Below are 21,153 nucleotides of genomic sequence, written 5' to 3'. Positions count from 1 at the left end.
AAATCAAGTCACTGATATTACATACTTACAGTTGGCCTAATTAAATAATTCAAAGAGGATATATGTGTAAACAATATATACAGCTGATTTCATAAGACGAGTAACATCATGTTGAATAAGATATCTAGCATCTGTACAGTACTTGTTATGTTATAAATTTTGTTCATATTGTGTACGAGCAATTTTAGCAGTCCAGATATTGTCTTCAAGATAATGATAATAAGAAACTTAAACATTTGACTTTCAGAATAAAATAAAAACTTGACTTACAATAGTACATTATGCAACGAACCTATAATGGTAGTAATTAAGACGCGAGTATGTTTATGAAACGAGCGCGAGTTTCATAATTTTCATACGAGCGTCTTAATTACCATTATAGGCAAGTTTCATACGACTTTTTATGCTCGACCATGTTTCTAACTTAAAATTATTCATAAGTATTCATGTTATTCTTATCTGACTGGGGAGCGGAACTGACCTTGTGCAATATCTCGTAAATTGTGAGATGTGCGCAGACGCGAAAGTATTGACTTTTTCCGAGACACAAATGTCATTGACCTTGATATAATCTAGAGAGTAAAATAAACATTAATCTTGATATAACCCTGAAATTGATTTAGACATTGAAAAACGAGATGACAAATTGAATTTATTTGAATATTATTTACAATTAACGATAATTATTATAGTAACAGAACATAACCTTCTGCGGCAGTATTGGATTTCCAGCCTCCGTGACGTTTCGCTAGTTGTCTTTCGATTGCATATCCGAGAATAATCGATACTTGTGCTTTCATATTGCTACAATGGTGTTTTCTGATTGGTGGAACACCTGAACTTTAATGAATAGGTGTACTTTAATGAGGTCCATTAAAGGGCTGCTACCAGGTGTATAATTACTACATTTCGGCATGGTCGAGCATAAAGTGAATTATAGTTAGATGTATATAAGTCATAGATTTTATATCGGAAATTTGACGGTATAATAGAAAACCAAAAGGTACACATATCTTTCGAGTTGCTCTTTCTAAAGTAATTTCATTTTCATATAATTAGTACCACTAATACAAGGCGAATATGAACAGTTTTATTTTTATTCCAAGAATTCAAAATGAAGAAGATTTTAAAGCTTTGTTTAGAAAGTTTAGTAGTGTATTTGTTATGAAATAGTAGCGGTTTTTATATTTTCATTTGCATCAGCAAGAAATTGACAATATTTTTTATGTACGGAACAGTTTTTAGAATAAAAAAATTAACGTAAAGTGGATTGAACTTCAGCGTAGCTCAGTGGTTAGAGTGTTTGTTATGTAGAACCAAGGACCCGGGTTTCATCCCCGGTGCTGGAGCAAATTTTTCTCCTCTAGTAACCAAAAAAATTAAGTTCACTAAAATTTCATTAAGAAACTGATACTGTCCAGAGGGGCAGAACTATACTTTTCAAGTCTCACTCTTTCCATTACTTTTGAAACACATGGATCGTATTAGTTATAATTTGTATATACTGTTTTGAAAAAAATTTTAAAATAAATGATCATATCTCCACCACTTACGTTTACAATGGTTGTGCTAGGCTTTGTTGTTGTACAATACTTAACATCCACTAAAACTTCGTACGTGAATGTACAGTACGCAGTAAATTTGAAATGCATATGTATTAAACGATGTCTCAGCCATTGTAACACGAGTTGCATGTGTTTTTGTTCTTGTGTTTATCCATATAAATTTGTCTTCTTTCATTCTGTAATACATAATGTATATTCTGTATGCTACATGTCAGTAGAATGAAGTCAGTGTTTATATGTCGTTATAGAGTAAGGAAATGAAGTAGATAGTGTTTGTCCTACGTTTAAATATAGATGTTACCTGTTTAATATCTCCAATCATGAGCTCAGTTTCTGTGGTTAACTTACACATTTATTACATATTTGACAAAAAGTCGACCACATTACATTACATTTTATTTTTTCTTCGTTTTTATTAGTACTACAGGAAATTATACAGAATGATCCATATAAACCTTTACTATTTTAATCGGTTAATAACTTCTGAACAAAAAAGAGCAAGCCTTTGAATTCGGTTCTGAACCATGAAGTAATTATGGGAAAATGAAACTTATTCCCTTTCATGTATAGTAAAAGTTGGAATTGTCCTTCACCTTCATCCAAACAGAATTGAGGGGCTGAGTGCAAGAAGGGCATTTTAGAGGTTGTGCCCTTTTTGAGTAAAACGCTTTGTTGTGTTCTCTGATCTGTTATGTATATGATCACCAAGTTGTAGTTCAATACTGTGATCATTGAGATCAGGAGTACCCAAAATGTAAAGTCATGCATAGGTAACATCATTACCGTTTGAATTTTCAACATCAATTTTCTCAAAACTTGCATTTGAGAGAAGTGCCTTTCTTGCACCCAACCCCTCAATTGTAACTGTCACACCATATTCTGTGATGTTCGCTGAAGTATATGGTTGTCGGTGTTGTTAACTTCAATATTGTCGTTTTCTCGGAGCTGAGCTGGACAATTTATGTACACTCTGTTCTTTCAGTAGCCACAAAGGAAAAAATCTGGTGAATTTAGGTCCGGTTCCACGAATTCTGTGAAGATGCGATCGTAAATCTCAAAATTTGCTGTGTCATTGAAGGAAATGGGCAAATGATTATTAAGGAGACAGCGCTTTTCTGAAATCAGCGATGTTTGGTGGGTAACATGGGGATTTTCGTCAGCTCAGTGTCTGTTGTCTTGAGAGTTTATGTAGCCTGTCAGATGAAACCATGCCTTATCCGAAAGCTATGTTATGGCAATATTGCAGTCTGGGTCCTCTTACGCGTGCCATATGAGTAGCCTGTGTCCTGGCTTATTGGCACAAAAGTTTCTGTAGTGAGTGGAATAAACGTTGTCGAACATCATCTACAACATTCGAGGCATACTCACATTCCTCAAAGATACCGGTCACTGGACTCCAAAGTAATTTCAATATTGGTAATGTTTCGTAACTGTATAAGCAAGTCATTAAATAATAAATATTGTCTGTGGAGTAACGGTCAGCGCGTCTGGCTGCGAAACCAGGTGGCCCGGGTTCGAATCCCGTTCAGGGCAAGTTACCTGGTTGAGGTTTTTTCCGGGGTTTTCCCTCAACCCAATACGAGCAAATGCTGGGTAACTTTCGGTGCTGGACCCCAGACTCATTTCACCGACATTATCACCTTCATATCATTCAGACGCTAAATAACCTAGATGTTGATACAGCGTCATAAAATAACCCAATAAAATAAAAAATAATAAATATTGTAATTTCATGTTAAATGATCGTGATATGACCCAAATGTCCAAGTGACTATAAATTAATTAATTTAAAAAAAAAAGATGAGGCATTACAGACCTTAAATTCACCACTATCGCTGAAAAGAGTTACACTTGTTTCCCACTTTTTACATACGACAGAATTGTTGGCTTGCTAGAAACCTCACGCACACCAAACTCTCTTCGAAATGCCCTTTCCGTTTCGACCAAGAAATTTGTAATCCAGTAAGTATTAACCAAATAAACACGCTGTACAAGAGAATACTGTATGTTTGCTAACTTATTATTAGTTTTCAACAATAGACGATAATGGGCAGTGGACAGTTGTGTTATTTCGGTCATGACCCTTCTGTAGGGCTACTGAGTCTTCCGCAGCCACTACGATAATAAAATCCAAAATCATAATAATTTATTGCATCCACTGATCATATATATACATGATATGAGACATCATATTTACTTATTACTTACTTACTGGCTTTTAAGGAATCCAGAGGTTCATTGCCGCCCTCACATAAGTCCGCCATCGGTCCCTATCCTATGCAAGATTAATCCAGTCTCTATAATCATATCCCACTCTCTCAAATCTATTTTAATATTATCCTCCCATCTACGTCTCGGCCTCCCCAAAGATCTTTCTCCCTCCAGCTTCCCAGCTAACACACTATATGTATTTCTGGATTTGCCCGTACGTGCTACATGCCCTGCCCATCTCAAACGTCTGAATTTAATGTTCCTAATTATGTCAGGTGAAGAATACAATGCGTGCAGTTATGTGTTGTGTAACTTTCTCCATTCTCCTGTAACTTCGTCCCTCTTAGCCCCAAATATTTTCCTAAGCACCTTATTCTCAAAACACCCTTAACCTCTGTTCCTCTCTCAAAGTGACAGTCCAAGTTTCACATAAGAGTAAATAATAACTATAATTAAATGTAAAATAAATACAAAACTTGGGACTTAATTATAAAAAACTACAGGTCGAGCCGACCTTGATTTTCAAGTTTACATTGACTTCCGCAAGGAAGTTAAAGGCCTAACTGGTTAAAATGGTAAATGTTTATATGGATCACTGTGTAGTAATTCAAGATTGGACTGCTAGTAGAAGAATCAGCTCGAAATGTCAACCAAATCCATATCATTTTGGAACCAAAGATTAGTTTTTCTCAGCTCAAGTGTAAACTCTCCAAGATAAAATTTTATCAAACACATTATTTGTATTAAATACCTGTTCTGAATTTCTAACGTACTACAAAAAGAATTTTAACTACTGTATTTCAAATTGATTTTATTTATGCATCAAGACTTGAGAATCTGAAACTCAGTACAAGGCAAAATATAATTATGTTGTAAACTTTCTGGCTGACACAAACTTTAAATAACATATTTCTCACATCTGTCTTTGTTACTAATTGCAGTAGATAACTTTCATAAAAAATCTGTGCTTTAAATTTAAGTAACTCACAAAGGCTACTCACTGTAGTCTGTTCATCGTAAACTACCATTTAATATAACACTTGCACATAATGCGTAAGTATCATCATTATCTATAAACACATACAAACTTATTATATACCGATATATTTTTGTATTATTATTTGCTAGTCACATGAACATTGGAATGTTAGCTTATAAAAAGAAACACAGTTTAGTGTGTTGTGACGAAAGAATAATCCATTTTTCCAATAACAGCATGAAAATATATCCCAAGAAAATGAGCTCAGTATAATTGATAACCTGTTTGGAAGCGTGTTGTGTGGTTTGTTGTCTGATTGGCGTGTCCCCTCTGTGTGTCCCAATACAGCCCCCATTGGGAAGGCGATGTCCCCCTTCGCCAAGTTCCAGCAGATGGATCGCCAGAATTCATCCCAATCCTCACCCAGGTGAGTTGCATGTTCCTCATTTGTACATCTTAAATCTCTTAGTATTCTCATATAGTTGTAAAGGTAATGTTAGATAGACGTTGTTTTAAATACCGGTAACTGATACAAATAAAATTTCCTGAACTTGAGAATTCTCCTGAGAGTTCTTCGCATATATCTGCACTGTTACAATCAGAATCAATCAGCAAATTATTTGTTACTGAACTGTATTTTGAGTCGTCACCATCTACGTAGAGTACCAGTAGGCCTACTACTTTAGAAAGTGAACTTCATAATATAACTAGTGGCTTGTGCAGCAAATGCTGCAAACTAAGTTCATTAGACCTTCGAATAAAAATTTTTCAGATTTATTTTCAATGAAAAATACCAGACATTTTGAAAGTTATTTGCTTCCATAATAATGAAACATACTCCCTCTGAATGGTTTTTATGTCCAATACTTTTCTTGAACCTATGTATCCTATGTCTCTTGAGTTTCAACGCAAAAACGCAAGTAACAATGTCAGGACGATCAGTAGGTTTTCATGTGGGAGTAAAGCAATAGCTATTTCAGGTCATAGTGGATTGTAAGAGTCAGGTTTGCTATGCTTTCGAACAATAGACATAGCATCTTGGTATAGCTGCTGCATGTAGAGCTTGAAATGTAGAGGGTAAAATGATTTTATCCTGCTAAGAGATCTTGCTGAAATGATCGGGAGACTACAACATTTTGTAGGTCTCTTATTTTATCAGTAAGTAGTAATACCGTCTTTCCTTAGGAACTGTAATTTTTGTGCTCTCTCGAGTCAATACTGAAGAGAATGACGCATATAAATATCTACACCACACCGCCAATAAGTATATGAAAAAAACCCAACCCCACTTTATTAATAACTATAATCATATTTGATTTTTAATAACAATATTATTGTTTTACGTAAGTTTATATATAATAGCCGCCACTCAATACATTATAGAAATGAAGATCTAATTAAACATATTCTCTACATCTACTTATGTAACTCCAAAAGTTTCACTTTTATATCATCAGTATAGCATTAATATGTATAATTAATGAAAAATAATCATAGCATGGCATTAACTATAATGAAATTTCATTGCTAATGGCAATAATGTAATCAAATCACTTCAAGTTTTGTAGATTTCAATATCCAATACACAGCTGTACTCAGAAAATTACACACCGCAGAATCAGACCTGTAAATTAGCGAGTCTTCAAGTTTTTAATAACCAATTGAATTTGAACTGTAAATATGTCAGTAATCCTGCAAGTCATGGCCTTCGTGTAATAGCTATTGTTTATTGTAGTGTGTGTTTTGTTTTATTCTGAAATGAAGGCCTTGCTGAAATGCAATTAGTTCTCAAAACTGACAACAGATGTATTTTGGAAAATAGGAAAATTATGTAGGAATATTGACATTTCACTGAAAACTACTACTTTTCCGAAAAACTTTGGGTTCCAAGCTTCAAAATGAGGGGCCATTTATTAAAATCCGTTCAGCCATTTTCCCGTAATTTCCATTACCAGTTCAAATTATATATATATAGATTATATCGTTTAGTTAAACAACCGGAGACAAGTTGGAGCCTCATAAATGACACCAATAGATATCACTCATGAGGAAACTAAGCCAGAAGGTAATGGGGTAGGGTGGCCAGTTCCCCCACCCCCTGAAATATATAATTAGGCCTATCTCTAAATATCATTTGTAATTTGATAGTAAGAAGGTCTACTAAAACGTAACATTTTTGTTTACAACAAAGCATACAATATTATGCAAGTCATTGTCATCTTAAAAAAAAAAACTGGATTATACACTGGCACTCGACATTTATATCTGTGGTCGGGAGAAAAAGGTCTTAAGTAAAAATTTTATACTTTTCGGGAGAGCACTAGAAAGATTGAAATTGGTGTCAATTATAGAGTTTCTTAATTAAGAGGTTTTTCTTGGATATTATTTGTTTATATTTCTTCTAAAATAGGTAATGTTGTTCATTTAACAATTTTCTTGATTATTTCCAAAAATAGCCGCACTTAAGCCCTTTTTAAGACTAAATTAAAACTGAGTAGAAGGGACTATTCAAACATAAGACCTTTTTCATGTCAAAATAACTGAGAAATGTAAATTATTAGGAATGCAAAATAGATCTTAAACAATTGTAGGACTGTTTACCCTGGTACTTAAAAAAAAGGAAAGGGCATCAGTATGTGATAAAATGGCTAAAATACAAGTTAGACCTTTTTAATAGGGAAGCATGGAAAGTAAACATGTGATGGTTTGTAAGAAATAAAGTATTAAATATTCTTAAGTCCTTTATTCTGTGTGTGCTCAATTCAAAAAGTACGGTATTTAGGACATTTGGTAACGCTCTATAATTCCAGTCAGGAGTTTTATTTGACTTTAGCCGTTTTACCAGATTGTAGACAATCGTTTCCGCTTTCAGAATATATAAAAATCTCATTTTCACAAAAAAATTGACTTAAGACCTTTCTCCTCCCGGCCGCAGATATATTTTGGGTTTCCTGACCGCTTTGCGAGTTCCACCCAAGACCATCACTGGAGTAATGAGTCAACAAAGAACAAGGGCAGTATAGGGGCAAACATACTATTTTTATGGAAAGAGATAGATCTCAGTTTGCTTAACTTGTAGAAGAAGTCTGTAACACAAAAACTAATGCAAACTTCAGACTTCGAATGTTTATGGGTAGATACAACTGCAGGACATATTTGTAAAGTAACATTTATGTATCAGAGAAGCTTAAGTGTTGTCAAAATTCTGTAAAATACTATAGCCTACACATCCGGTGTGCCCCAAAAGTGATATATCAAATTTAGTACAATACATAACTTTTCACTCATTTTCAGAAAGAAATAAATTGTTTGGAATGATCTTAATATTTCTTGAGAGAATTTTGGATAGATATTTTATTTTTTGAAGCAGTAGTATTATTATTATTATTATTATTATTATTATTATTATTATTATTATTATTATTATTATTATTATTATTTTTGTTTTTTTGTTTTTTTTGTTTTTTTTTTTTTTTTGTTTGTTAATAGAAGGAAATGTTTTAAAATTGTACATTATTGAACAGCTGAGTAATGAAGGTGAAGAAACTTCGTATTGTGGCAATCGAATATTGTTATTGAGTGGTTAAAATAATGCTGTCGTTTTAATTAGGAACAGTTCAGGAAATAATTATGTTGATAGATTTTGATTGATAAATACTTACAGCATAGTAAGTAAATAAAGATACATGCAAGAGACTCCTTTGTCAAAAATTAAGTACCGGTACAAGGTACGTCAAGAGAATAAAAATACTGAAATTGCTTACCAGAAAAAGGATTACTATTTCGTTAGTAGAAATATGAACAAACTTAATTCGTGAAAATATAGTGATTTATGTTTTTCTTTGTCATACACATGTCACCATCTATGAGTATATTGTATTTCGTCAACAGTTGCTAGTTTCTGTGACATAATATCAGGATAGGCAATAGAATTTCCTCTTCTCCGTTCACTACCTTGGCACATTCATTAAATTAATTTTTTTCGTAGGATATATTACAATTTAATTAGAATATTAACATATAAAACTATATACGGTACATTGAAAAAAAATATATAAATGAATTTTCAAAACAATGAGCAGGTCAGTAGGAACACTTGTAAAATTTCCCCAAAAATGATATTAAGTTCATAACCCAAAATGCTCTGACGTATATAGTACATTATGTAGCCTACTTTATCTTTCAAGCCATCTTTACAATTCTAAATATATGCTTACACAATTTTAGCTTGTGAATTTGTAGGTATTATACATCTTCTAATATCTGTCCTTTTGTCTTATCATGTGCTCAAATTTATAAATGACATCAGCAGAAGCTGTTCTTAATGGGAAGTCATATTTAATTTTAATGTGTGAGATATATTGATCTAATTAAACATAAGAATATGAATTACTTTATTATTTCTACACTTTGGTTCAATTATGGGCCATGTAAACAGTAAAAAAATGTGGAATTTTTGTGTGGAAAATGTGCATTGACAAGTGATGTTGCTTGTTGTTTATTTTAGCTTACTTATTTTCTTACAGATATTTTTGACATGTCATAGTGGGAAAGTGTAATCACTACACGAAGACATATAGGCCTATGTACACACAATCACTACTACTACTACTACTACTACTACTACTACTACTACTACTACTACTACTACTACTGCTGCTGCTGCTGCTGCTGCTACTACTATTACTGCTACTACTATTACTACTGTACTGTTACTACTACTACTACTATTATTACTACTACTACTATTATTACTACTACTACTACTGCTATTATTACTACTACTACTGCTGCTGCTACTACTATTATTACTGTTACTACTACTACTACTACTATTATTACTACTATTACTACTAATACTAGGCCTACTATTGCTACTATTACTGCTACTACTACTACTACTGCTGCTGCTGCTACTACTACTATTGCTACTACTATTACTGCTACTACTATTACTACTACTCTAATATTACTACTACCATTACTAATACTAGGCCTACTATTGCTACTATTACTACTACTACTACTACTACTACTACTACTACTACTACTACCGCTGCTGCTATTACTACTACTGCTACTACTACTACTGCTACTACTTCTACTATTGCTACTACTATTACTGCTACTACTATTACTACTGTTACTACTACTACTATTACTATTATTACTACTACCACTGCTAATACTAGGCCTACTATTGCTACTATTACTACTACTACTACTACCGCTGCTGCTATTACTACTACTGCTACTACTACTACTGCTACTACTTCTACTACTGCTGCTACTATTACTACTACTACTACTACTACTACTATTACTACAGCTTTGATTATTTCCTTGCTGTTGATATGTTACATGCAATCATGTATTATTTGAGCACATGATATATATAAATATTTCAGTTTCATCATTCATTGAATAAAACTAGAGTAATGAAAGCAGAACTACACTTAAAATATCGCATTGTAGAAGCTTTACTTCCTTCCAAGAAACCAATAACATTACTTTACAAATGTTCTTTATTATATCTAGATACCTTCTATTAACTTTAGACAAATATTTTATGCTCTGTACATTCTTACAACTTACAGCTAGTTGGTAACATTTTTAAAAAAGATACTGAAACCACGATTATATCGAGCAGTAGAATATGGTTTTCAAAACGAGTGTTACGAAATCTGTAACCAATTGCTATTTTTTTTCCTGTAATACATATTTTTATACATTTTTGTAAAACCGATATCATATGAACGGTCCACGAAAACTATTTTCTACTGCTGTTTGTAATAGACAGTTAGGGGAAAGTTCAACACAATTTTACACAAGGAAGCCTCTTTTCATCTAATCCTAAAATCCTAATAATGCTGATACAAATTCTGCAATTTAACTTCAATCCATTAAATCCAACATCAACCATGGCAAATAATCGTAAAACAATTCATTATTAACAACTCAACTGTATATGATTAATTTCTTTTGAAGAATTTGGTGCTTGTTTTAACAAATAAAAGCAACCATCAATATAATACATCTTATATTATTATGTAATAAATTAGTACGATTAATTTTATTTGAAAGTTGCGATTAGTAACTTCGAAATAGCTAAAAGGGATTGTTACAAAATTTACTCTTAACCTTCTGTAAAAATGTACCTTATGTAAAAAACGTAGCATTTCTCTTCCTCAAAACTGTCCTCTTTCATTCTGCATCATATCAAGATTTCAGTAACTTCTACTATCTGTCTTATCGAGTGTTGTGGAACAGAGTATTTGCACTTTTCTAAAATTGACGTTAATAACCAGTCATGATTGATCACATTTAACAAAGCAAAAAGACCAGGACCAGGGACTTCAACCAATCAGAACACAATTTTGTTAAATTGTATGTATATACGGTTCTTATATTTTATTTAAATCCGTAATTTGTTGTTTGAGAATATATTTTGGTTCAAGTCCCTGGACAAATATATCGCTGTAAATTTATGCATTGGTTATATCTGGACGGAAATGTACATTTTTTACCTAACATTTAGGTGATAATGAGCACATTCTGTAAGTTCCTTACTTGTAATTAATTAAGAAACTCACTGAGTTATGTACATTTTGAATTAATTTTTTCATATTCATATGCCAAGCTGTTTTTCCAGCATCAATTCGAGTATATTCACTTTAAAATACTCTTCAGAATAACTGGTGTTTACTATATTCCCACACTTTGAATTTCGCATTGGAATTTTTTATTTCTTGTTTTATGTATGAATTAAATTGTTTATCGCGACAAGTTGCTTTTTAAAAATTATATGCGCCTTTTACAAATTTTTAGTTGAATTTAATACTCGAAATTACAGTACATTTAAAAAAGTTACTTTGACATTTTGTTTCTCTACTGCAGTTTAAATGAGCTAGTATTGCACCAATAGAAATTAGAAAACATCAACTTCATCGAACCTCTACATTTAATTTTGTAAAAACAAATTTCGCATGAATTATCGTTAATTTTTTTAATTCCAGCAATTTCCCCAAACAGATCACTTTAAACTGAAGGCAACGGCAATTCAATTAAGAAGTCGTAGATTAATTCTGTTTACAATATAGTATTTGAATTTATTGAAATATATCAGTATTTTACAGAAAAAATCGATCATGTGTGATTTGATGTGTATTAACGAGATTGAAATAGGTAATATAAAAAATATGTAAGTTCTGAAAGGAACCGTAAACGAATCATTTTGTTTTCATTATTTCTTAATACTGTTTCCTGAAAATTATTCTAAGATTTTCTAACTCCTGACGAAAAATCTTTTAACTCTTTGAGTTTACAAATTATAATGTAAACTTGATCTAATACAAATTATAATACATCTTGATTACACAACTTTTAACACTGTATCACTTCGGAATATGTATGATAATAACGTTCTTGTGTTAAATATTATTAACGTACCTTGTTAACATGTTTCGACCTATTTTCGGTCATCTTCGGAACTGGTCGTTGTTGGTCTTGGCGCCTCTCATTCAAGAAATTGAACTACAACATCGCATACAGAACAAATAACACTCTACAAAAACATCTCAACACACAAATAAATATAACCACACAGACGTATACAAACTCAAATGTAACACCTGCAACAACTTCTACATAGGACAGACAGGCAGATCATTTCAAACACGTTACAAAGAACACATCACAGCCATAACAAAATTACAAAACACCTTCACATATGCAGAACACATCACAAATGCTAACCACACCTACAGAGACATCAACACAGACATGGAAATACTGCACATCCAACCAAAAGGCCAGAAACTCAACACACTAGAACAATATGAAATATACAGACACACGAAAACACACCCCAACGATATTCTCAACACACAACTCAATTTCAAAACACATACACTCTTTGACTCTACACTTCGAACGCACCCAAATAGGAAACAAGAGGTGCCAAGACCAACAACGACCAGTTCCGAAGATGACCGAAAATAGGTCGAAACATGTTAACAAGGTACGTTAATAATATTTAACACAAGAAAGTTATTATCATACATATTCCGAAACAAATTATAACTGGGAATTTTAATCAATTTTTATTACTTGATTTATTACAACCACAGTGCCAAAGTAAATTAATGCTGGACAGCTTTTGAGTAGCCCTAATTATGAGGTCACTAGCATTGGTGTGCTGTAATTGGACATCAGTGCTGGTATTTTAACAGAAAAGCGTGATAAGAGTAATGTATTCTAAAATTACTGGTCTGATATATTAGGTACTTGAAGTGAAACGTGAAAAACTATGTAAAATCCTACTTCACGCGTAATTAGTAGCATATATAAAGATCATGGTTGATGCTGGTTCAATAGCTTAACATACTATATCTTTACTACACTAAGCAATAGCCATTCTACATTTCAAGTAGATTGATCCGTTGTATGAACATCACTTGGGCTTGTTCAGAAGGGCTTTAAGCAAACGGTTTCCTGTCTTAATTGTGATGCTTATATATCCCCTAGCTGCCTTTTGCTTATTTCCTTCAAATATAATATAGAGCTAATGCTAGAAAGCTAAACAATTAGACTTTTTGTCTTTTCAATTTGCAATACATTAAAAATTGCACGTTTTTGCTACCAATTTATTTTTTATTGTTATATGAAGATTTTTGCTAATTCATTACGATAGTCTAAAAAATCATCTTCCTACATTTCTGAACTTAATGATGTGAAAAATATCCTTATGCTTGCATAATTCAAGCATCGTGTGGCTACATTTAAATTTAAATTCCATCTGGTTTAAAAGAAAACTCTTAGTAGTCATACATTTCAAAGTACTGGGTGTTCAGTTCAAAATATGTCATGGCTCGCTGTATGCCGTCATGTGGCTATCCGATGAGCCTAGAGAATTCAATCTTCCTACACTTCCGCAAAGGCGTATTACCTAAATGGGAGCGAAGTTGCCTAGCAAGTACGGCGTTCATTCTGAAGATTACTTACCGATACGTACGGTAACGCCAGTAGTGGCAAGAATGTGAACTGTTTGGAAACACGTACTGAAGTGAGTTTTTTTTTCCTTACTGTCGGGATATGGGGGGAGGGTTAAGACGATTACTTACGTATTTGTTGACATTAACTTCGACGGTCAACATGGACACGTAGCATTTGATTTGTGTTGTGGAATGTTACCGTACGCAACCGATGATAACAAATACCCTGCGTACGACTTGCTGGCGCAAAACACAGTTCGAAAGAGGTTATGGTAGCACACAAACCGTACAGACTGCCATCTGTTGCTACGACGTTCAAGTTATACCGTACACGTTCTGAAGTTCAGATTGAAGAACGCCTTAAATAATAGGCAACTTCTCTAACATATAAGCTGAAACTCGCTTCAAATCGGTGACCCAACAACAGTGACGTCATGACACACTTTGAAATGAACACCCAGTATATCTTACTGAGGTTGATAAAAATGTATGTAAGAAATTATTTTCTGTGAATTTAAATTGAGAATTAACTTATACAAGGACTTAACTGACTCAATCAATACAGTTGAATATTACACGACTTTTATCTAATTTGATTCCATTTACTGTAGCCTACAGATTTCTAAAAATATTAATTAGATGCTGCACAATGAAACAGTACCTAACCTAGCATTGGCTCTATTGATTTCACCTAACTAACCAAGGGCAACTCTTGACATTGTCTGTGCCTCCCCTGTGCCTGCAGCTCCCCTAAGACCCCTGGGGGTACAACTGCAGCCCCCCTTTTTAAATTCACGGACCCTAAGCTGAGCCGGAGCGCTTCGGGGGTCAAGGACAGGCTTCTGTTCTGGTGTCAGAGCAAGACCAAGGAATATAAGGTATAACAACAACAACCACACCGCTGTGACACCTAACATTGCATGGCTTTGTACAAACAGACACAGTTACACGGTGCCGTGTAGTGGTGGAGGCAGTGTTTCAGAGGTGCTCCACTATCTCTCATTTCGATTGTTTAAATATATTATATACGTTTTAAGAAAACCTATTTTTGTTGGCAGCTTACTTTCAAAGTGAATATTTTCTGTAATTATTTGTTTACAGTCTTCATTTCCTGTTTCCATAAGGGCTATTCCATCTCAAATCGACCGAAATATAGAGAAAATTAACCTTGCAATTTTTTAATACAATGAAACTTTTTCTGTCCGTAGACAACTGTGATACAATGCTTTGTGCAAAGTTTGAGGCATCAGAACTTCATAGTGTTTAAATTAAAAATATTTTAATTTATCGTATTTTCATAAAATTAGCAACTTTAAACTGTTGTAGCTCCGAAACCCTTTCACCCAATGATCAAAATCATGGTTTATTTTGATGCTGAAAAGTTAAAGTTTGTATTGACATGTAAAGAGTTTTTCTTACTTTTTATGGAAATTGAGAAATTTAGATTTTTCTTCATTAAGACGCCTTTGCCCACGAACAAATATTTTTAAAATATATGGTTAGATTCCGCATTGAAAGTACAAATAAACACATATTTTTTTATTGATGGTATGTTGATAAGCAAGTATTGAAAATATCAAATAAAGAAAATAAATAGTACGCGCGTGAGCTAACCAGCTGACTGTGAGGCGATATCTAGCCGAGGGAAGCAAGGCCAGGAGACAAACACGTGATGTTTCGTCTAGTTGCGCATAGCTGGGCTAGCTTTATCACAGGTTTTCATAAACACAGGAGTAAAATGACGCCCAATGCTCGCTTATCTTCACCTCTCGGCTAGTGCATGCGGTACTGCGCCGTTCAAGTCCAGGCGTATGAAAATAATCTATTTAATATCCTCAAAACTTATTACCGTGACACTAAGCAAACAATGCCGAATCCCTCTTAATAATGCAAGGTTTTTTCTCTATTTTTTTTTACATTTTTACAAATGGGCAAAAGCCTAAAAGCAAGTAAAATCAGATTATCTGTCTCTCTGTATACAATAAAAATAAGGATTACTTCTTAACATAACCTACCAAATGTCGGCTTCAAAATGGCTCCTGTTCAATGTTCTGTAGTAAATGGTTCCAGAGTTCTGAGTGCTGAAAGAGGCTTGTTTTTCTAAAATATGCTAAATTTGTCGCTCAACAATACAAAAACCGTTTGACTTTCGATAGTATATTTTTGAAAATGCACTCTCCTCAGCACCTTGTATAAATAGGAAAAAAATTAGGGTATAAAAAAATGTGAGGTTTTTACTGATCGATTTCATATGGAATAGCCCATATGAGTTTATGAATCACTTATAATCACTTCATTTATACGATTATTTAAAACAACGACTTTTTTTATTCCTTTCATTGTAGAGGTGAACAGAAAATAATTTTGTTCATCTTCGAGTAACCTAATAGTTCCTCAGTCTAATTGGAAGTTGACAGACATGCAACATAAGTTTTTTCGTAATCCTCATCATCAGCGCCATCTTTTCTTCTTTCCTCACAATTCTTGTTATCATCACCACTTTCATCGTCATTAATATGTTTTCTTCTTCATTTTTTCATCACTTCGTTTTCCTTCATCACAACAATCACTATCACCTTTACCACCATCACAGTCATTATCATCATCGTCAAATTTAACCTCACATTTGTCACATTAATATAGAATTACACTCCTGTATATACTGTGAGAAAGAAATTTTTATGTGGAAGTTATGGCCATTGCTTGCCTCAATCCGGAACATTAGAGACCATAATTATGAGTTTTATTCGCTAGGATTATTTTTGCTATGACTGGCAAGCCTAGTTTTCTTCCTTTCTCATATTTCTGGATGCATGTCTTAGACATCTGCTGAATTACAGGTCGGGTTACTACAACTTACATTCTGAAGTGAGACTGTGTTCTGTCCTTAAAATGTAAAGCTTTTTAAATTCGAAGTATGAAGTATTTGAGGATATATGTTTTTTTTTCAAGTTATCACTGAAAGTAAAGTGTTTCAGCAGTAATATTCTGGAGATAAAATTATAAAAGGTTTAATTTTTAACGTTAATAAAATGTGTGTCAAAGTTAATACGTTGTGAAGAGAGATAAACATGTACCAATTTTTCTAAACAAAGTATTAAATTTATATTGTACAATAATTTCTTGTCATAAAATTGAACACCAACACATGTCATCGCTGCTATGGATCTAAATGTTTTGTGAATATTCCTATAGTCGTTTTTTTTAAATGCCAAACTGAAGTACTTTTGTGCAGATCTTTGTATAATTCTGACCAGACTGTATCGTACCATTTATTATCTCCAAGGAGACAACATAATACTGTACCAGTACTGTTATAATTGACGTGAAGTTGTGCAGTTTTAAAAGAAAACAAATACAGAGCGTTCGCCTACAGGTGGGGCCAGGAAAGCGGCCTGCCTGCGGTGTCGCTTGCGGGAATCTTCTATCTGTAAGCTTCCGCTTTCTATACTATACTCTATAGGGTTTTCATTTTAAAAGTTTAGCAGCAGTAAAGACTGATGTTTTTGAAACACTAATTTCCTGTGAAACAAGTCTTAGAGATTTATTAGGAGAGCGTGTAAATGATGCACTGATTTCATCATTTTTTTTCTTCTGTCAATACTCTTTGTTTTCGCTTAGGAATTGTAGCATATCCTGTTGTCCTTAATTTGTTAACAAGACGTCTAACAGTTTCTCTACCCTGAATTGGAGCACCCGAATATTTCACTTCAAATTGCCTACGCACCTCTCTACATGACTCTGTTTTCACATATGCATCATAGTACATAAAAACTCTCTGTTCAAGCGTGAATTTTGCGTTTTGCATTGTTAACAAATTTTACACAACGCTGAATATTTAAGCAACTGTGTCAAGAAACTGCACTGTACGTGTTAAATACTGCAACATCTGGCTCACAACTGATAACTTGTCAAGCGTGTCTCAACAACTGCGTGCACAAAGCGGTGTATCAGTACATGCCGCTTTCCTGGCCTCACCCGTAGGCGAACGCTCTGTACATTGTCAACCCGTAGATGGATTTAGTCATTATTTTATATTGCCTTCTCTGATTTAAATTGATTAAATTGTACAGATTAGTTTTTCCCACTTTCTCTTAAGTTCTGCCTTTTTTTAATCAGTATGTAAAAATTCTGCTTTTTGATATAGTGCCTTGACCCCCTTTACACTTTTTCTGAGTCTTAGTGTATAAATGTCGAGGCATGTTAAGTGATGGTTTTAGGAGTACAAACAGCCATATGAATGTTTCATGATGCTAGTCATTTGAGAGTTGTGTAAGAGAATTTTGAATTATGTTATCATTTTAAAATTTAGCTTTTCTTATTAATAACTATCGGGAAAATTATTGAAAATAACTTTATTAAATTATTTTTGTATTCATTTTGAAAATATTTTAATTTTTTTCAAATCTTACAATTTTTCCCCTCATTAATAGATGTGATCCATTCACAAAACCTATGTCGCAAAGTAATTTTTTTAATGCCTTCAGATACAATCTTACCATAAATAAATTTATTACACGCCTTGCCCACTTTATTTCCTTTCTGAAGGATGTTGTGTCAAGGTTCATCATCATGTTCACCCTAGTTTGAACTCGCAGAACTTCATAGCACGCATGGCAGATATTTGTTCACTGAGGTCAACTTATTATGGAACATAAAGTTAGTACTGAAATTTTCATAGGATGACTGCTCAAAGAAATAAAATGGAAGAAAATCGAAAACATTAGTTAATTATTCTACTATTTACGTACAGTAATTATTTTTAAGTTGTCTTGATAATCCATTTTGAATCTTGCGTACACTACTTTTAACACTTGAATATAAGTAATTCATTAACTAGTGGACTTACTCGTGTTAATTATGTAAGTCTGTGCAGCTTACAGCTGTTTCGGTGCTTCATCACACCATCCTCAGAGCCTACTAGATCTCGGCGTCATCTCGAACTTCTCTGCCTATGAAATATGCAAACACACTAAAACACACCCCGATCAAATTCTCAACACACAGATCAATTTCAGTACACACACACTATTTGACTCCACTTTTCAACACCTTTCAACAATCAAACGCACCCACACAACAGGCAGAGAAGTTCGAGATGACGCCGAGATCTAGTAGGCTCTGAGGATGGTGTGATGAAGCACCGAAACAGCTGTAAGCCGCACAGACTTGCATAATTGACACAAGTAAGTCCGCTAGTTAATCAATTACTTATATTTTTAAGTATTGATATGTGATGGTAACATACTACATGGGTGCAATCCTATTGTAAGTCCTATCCCTCACTTGCAAAACAATGGAAACTATTATCTTACTGTACCTAGTTCATTTCTTCCATGGTAGAATTCATAGAGTACTGGATAATTTTTTTAACAGTTTATGTTCATATTTACCTCAAAATTCAAAATTGATACTGACGAGATATTTTATATTTAAAAACCTGCAATTTATTATGTTTTTCTAGGCGTGTGGTGGAGTGCCTCTTTGGTTAAGTCAAACTGGAAATATTTCTTTTCCCATAGAACATATTTGCTTTGTATATTAACATATTCTCATCAAATTTTTAAGGTATTGTGATTTATTCGAATTGTGTAAGTGTTTATAATGTTGTTAAACCCAAAACGCTAATGGATTCCAATTTTTTTTTTTAAGAATTTTTGATTGCATCTTGATAAGCATACTCTTACAAATGCATGAAAATTGTGTGCCATTTGTAGTATCGCAGTTAATTTCAAGTTTTATTTAAGCATTCAGCATGTGTATTGTTTTATTTGTAGTCTGTATACTTTATTTTAATTGTGAAATAATATGCATTTGTTGCTTTCAATTTTGATCAGCCATATGACACATCGAGTAAGTTAATAAAATTTCGGTAGATGAAACTGCTTGGTGTCTATTTTCGAGAAGAAAAGAGGTATTGTTATTCTATAAACGATTTAATCGCATAATAAGTGTCCTACAGATTTTTCATTATGGCATTATAAACATCGTAGATTAGGGGAGAGTCGGGTAGTATCGGACATCGGGTAGTATTGGACAGTGCATTTCTTTCATCTACCACCATATGGTAGTACCTGAATGACATGGTTACGTTTCTCTATGCGACATCACAGAAACGTAACCATGTCAATCAGGTACTATCATCGTGTGGTAGATGAAAGAAACTCACTGTCCGATATTACCCGATGTCCGATACTATCCGACTCTCCCCTATACGTAAAGATTATGTTTTTGGTCCTACAGAATTATCTGTTATGGTTACCGAGGACCTGGGTTCGATTCCCAGCGCCGGAGTGAATTTTTCTTCAATACTAAATAATCGTAGATTATGTTCTTGTCCCTGTGAAATCTCGAAATGCAAGTGATTCGGATATTATTGAGATTTTTTTTAGAACATTGATTTCAGCTTTCAGAAGTTCCACATTATTTCTTTTATTGAAAACATTGTATAAAAGTTAAATTCAGCGAACATGTGAAAGTATCGAGAGAAGTGGTCCCCAGCATGCTTGTACTAGTGCTTGTGGAATGCAATTGTTATTGATTCTGACGCTGTATGGAAATACATTTATGAAGAAAGTGAGTTATTTTGTTAGTAATATATTGTGTTCCTTAAGATAAGACTGATAAGCTTTCCATATATTTCTCTTGTCTGCAACAATGGTGGTTTCCATTCAGAAATCTGCACTTCAAACATTTTTTGCTTTTGTTATGTTAAAATTGAGATCATTTAAAGAAACGTCCCAGGTACCGGTAGCGATATACAGTTTTTTAGTGTAGAAGTATTACAGGTATGTGAGATTTCTGAAAATATGAAGTCATTTGTATTCGTCTGTCTGCCCACATGTATCAGTGATCAACATTTGCTATATGATAACTGAGAATAACTTATTTACAGTGCGTAATTCAAAACTCACACGCCAAAAATTGTTCAGTTACAGAAAACTGAGTAAAGCTAATGTGTGTGCCACGAACTTATCTCTAATGGGTTCTATTAATCTTGAGTTTACAAAACTTGTCTTAAATTGGCGATGTTAACAGTTTATCTTGTTATCAAATGAAAATATGTGAGTCAAGTAGCGGAACTTAACATTAATCTTGAAAACTACCGGTAGTTCTTTTTCACAAACATATGTTGTGTACACCGTATTGATTTGTACTTAGTCTTGCTTTATATGTACAACTGCCTCCTTTCACAAATTGATACTGGCTGATGTTACGTAAGTTTAGATCATGTGTAACTTCGGTGTGATGTTTGTAGAAAAAATATATTAGGAACATTTTTATTGTTCATTAAAAATGAAACTAATTGTTATAATCACAGTTTTGCCGCGCATTTTGTAGCTTTGTTTTACACTTGCCTGTAGAAGAATGTTAGTGTGTACCGATACTGGTACTATAAAACTTA

At 33.4% G+C, this 21,153-nt stretch overlaps 1 protein-coding gene across 13 annotated transcripts in view; it reads left to right on the top strand.

Moving 5' to 3' along the window:
• LOC138708728 (mucin-17-like) overlaps positions 1-21,153 on the top strand; it is a 462,883-nt gene that overhangs the window by 436,643 nt on the left and 5,087 nt on the right. For 6 of the 13 annotated variants that reach the window (XM_069838843.1, XM_069838845.1, XM_069838851.1 and 3 more), the window contains 2 exons: positions 5,104-5,182; positions 14,494-14,626. The exons of 2 other annotated variants lie outside the window; for them this stretch is intronic. In XM_069838843.1, coding sequence (XP_069694944.1) covers positions 5,104-5,182; positions 14,494-14,626 — 212 coding nt within the window. Of the gene's footprint in view, positions 1-5,103; positions 5,183-14,493; positions 14,627-19,212; positions 19,317-21,153 lie in introns of those variants that run through there. 5 more of the 13 variants (XM_069838848.1, XM_069838847.1, XM_069838846.1 and 2 more) reach the window with 4 other exon arrangements.

Source organism: Periplaneta americana, chromosome 11 (genome assembly GCF_040183065.1).
Source record: "Periplaneta americana isolate PAMFEO1 chromosome 11, P.americana_PAMFEO1_priV1, whole genome shotgun sequence".
Taxonomy (NCBI): Eukaryota; Metazoa; Arthropoda; class Insecta; order Blattodea; family Blattidae; genus Periplaneta; species Periplaneta americana.
Note: the sequence above shows the minus strand (reverse complement) of the source record. Positions and strands in the feature narration are given on the sequence as shown.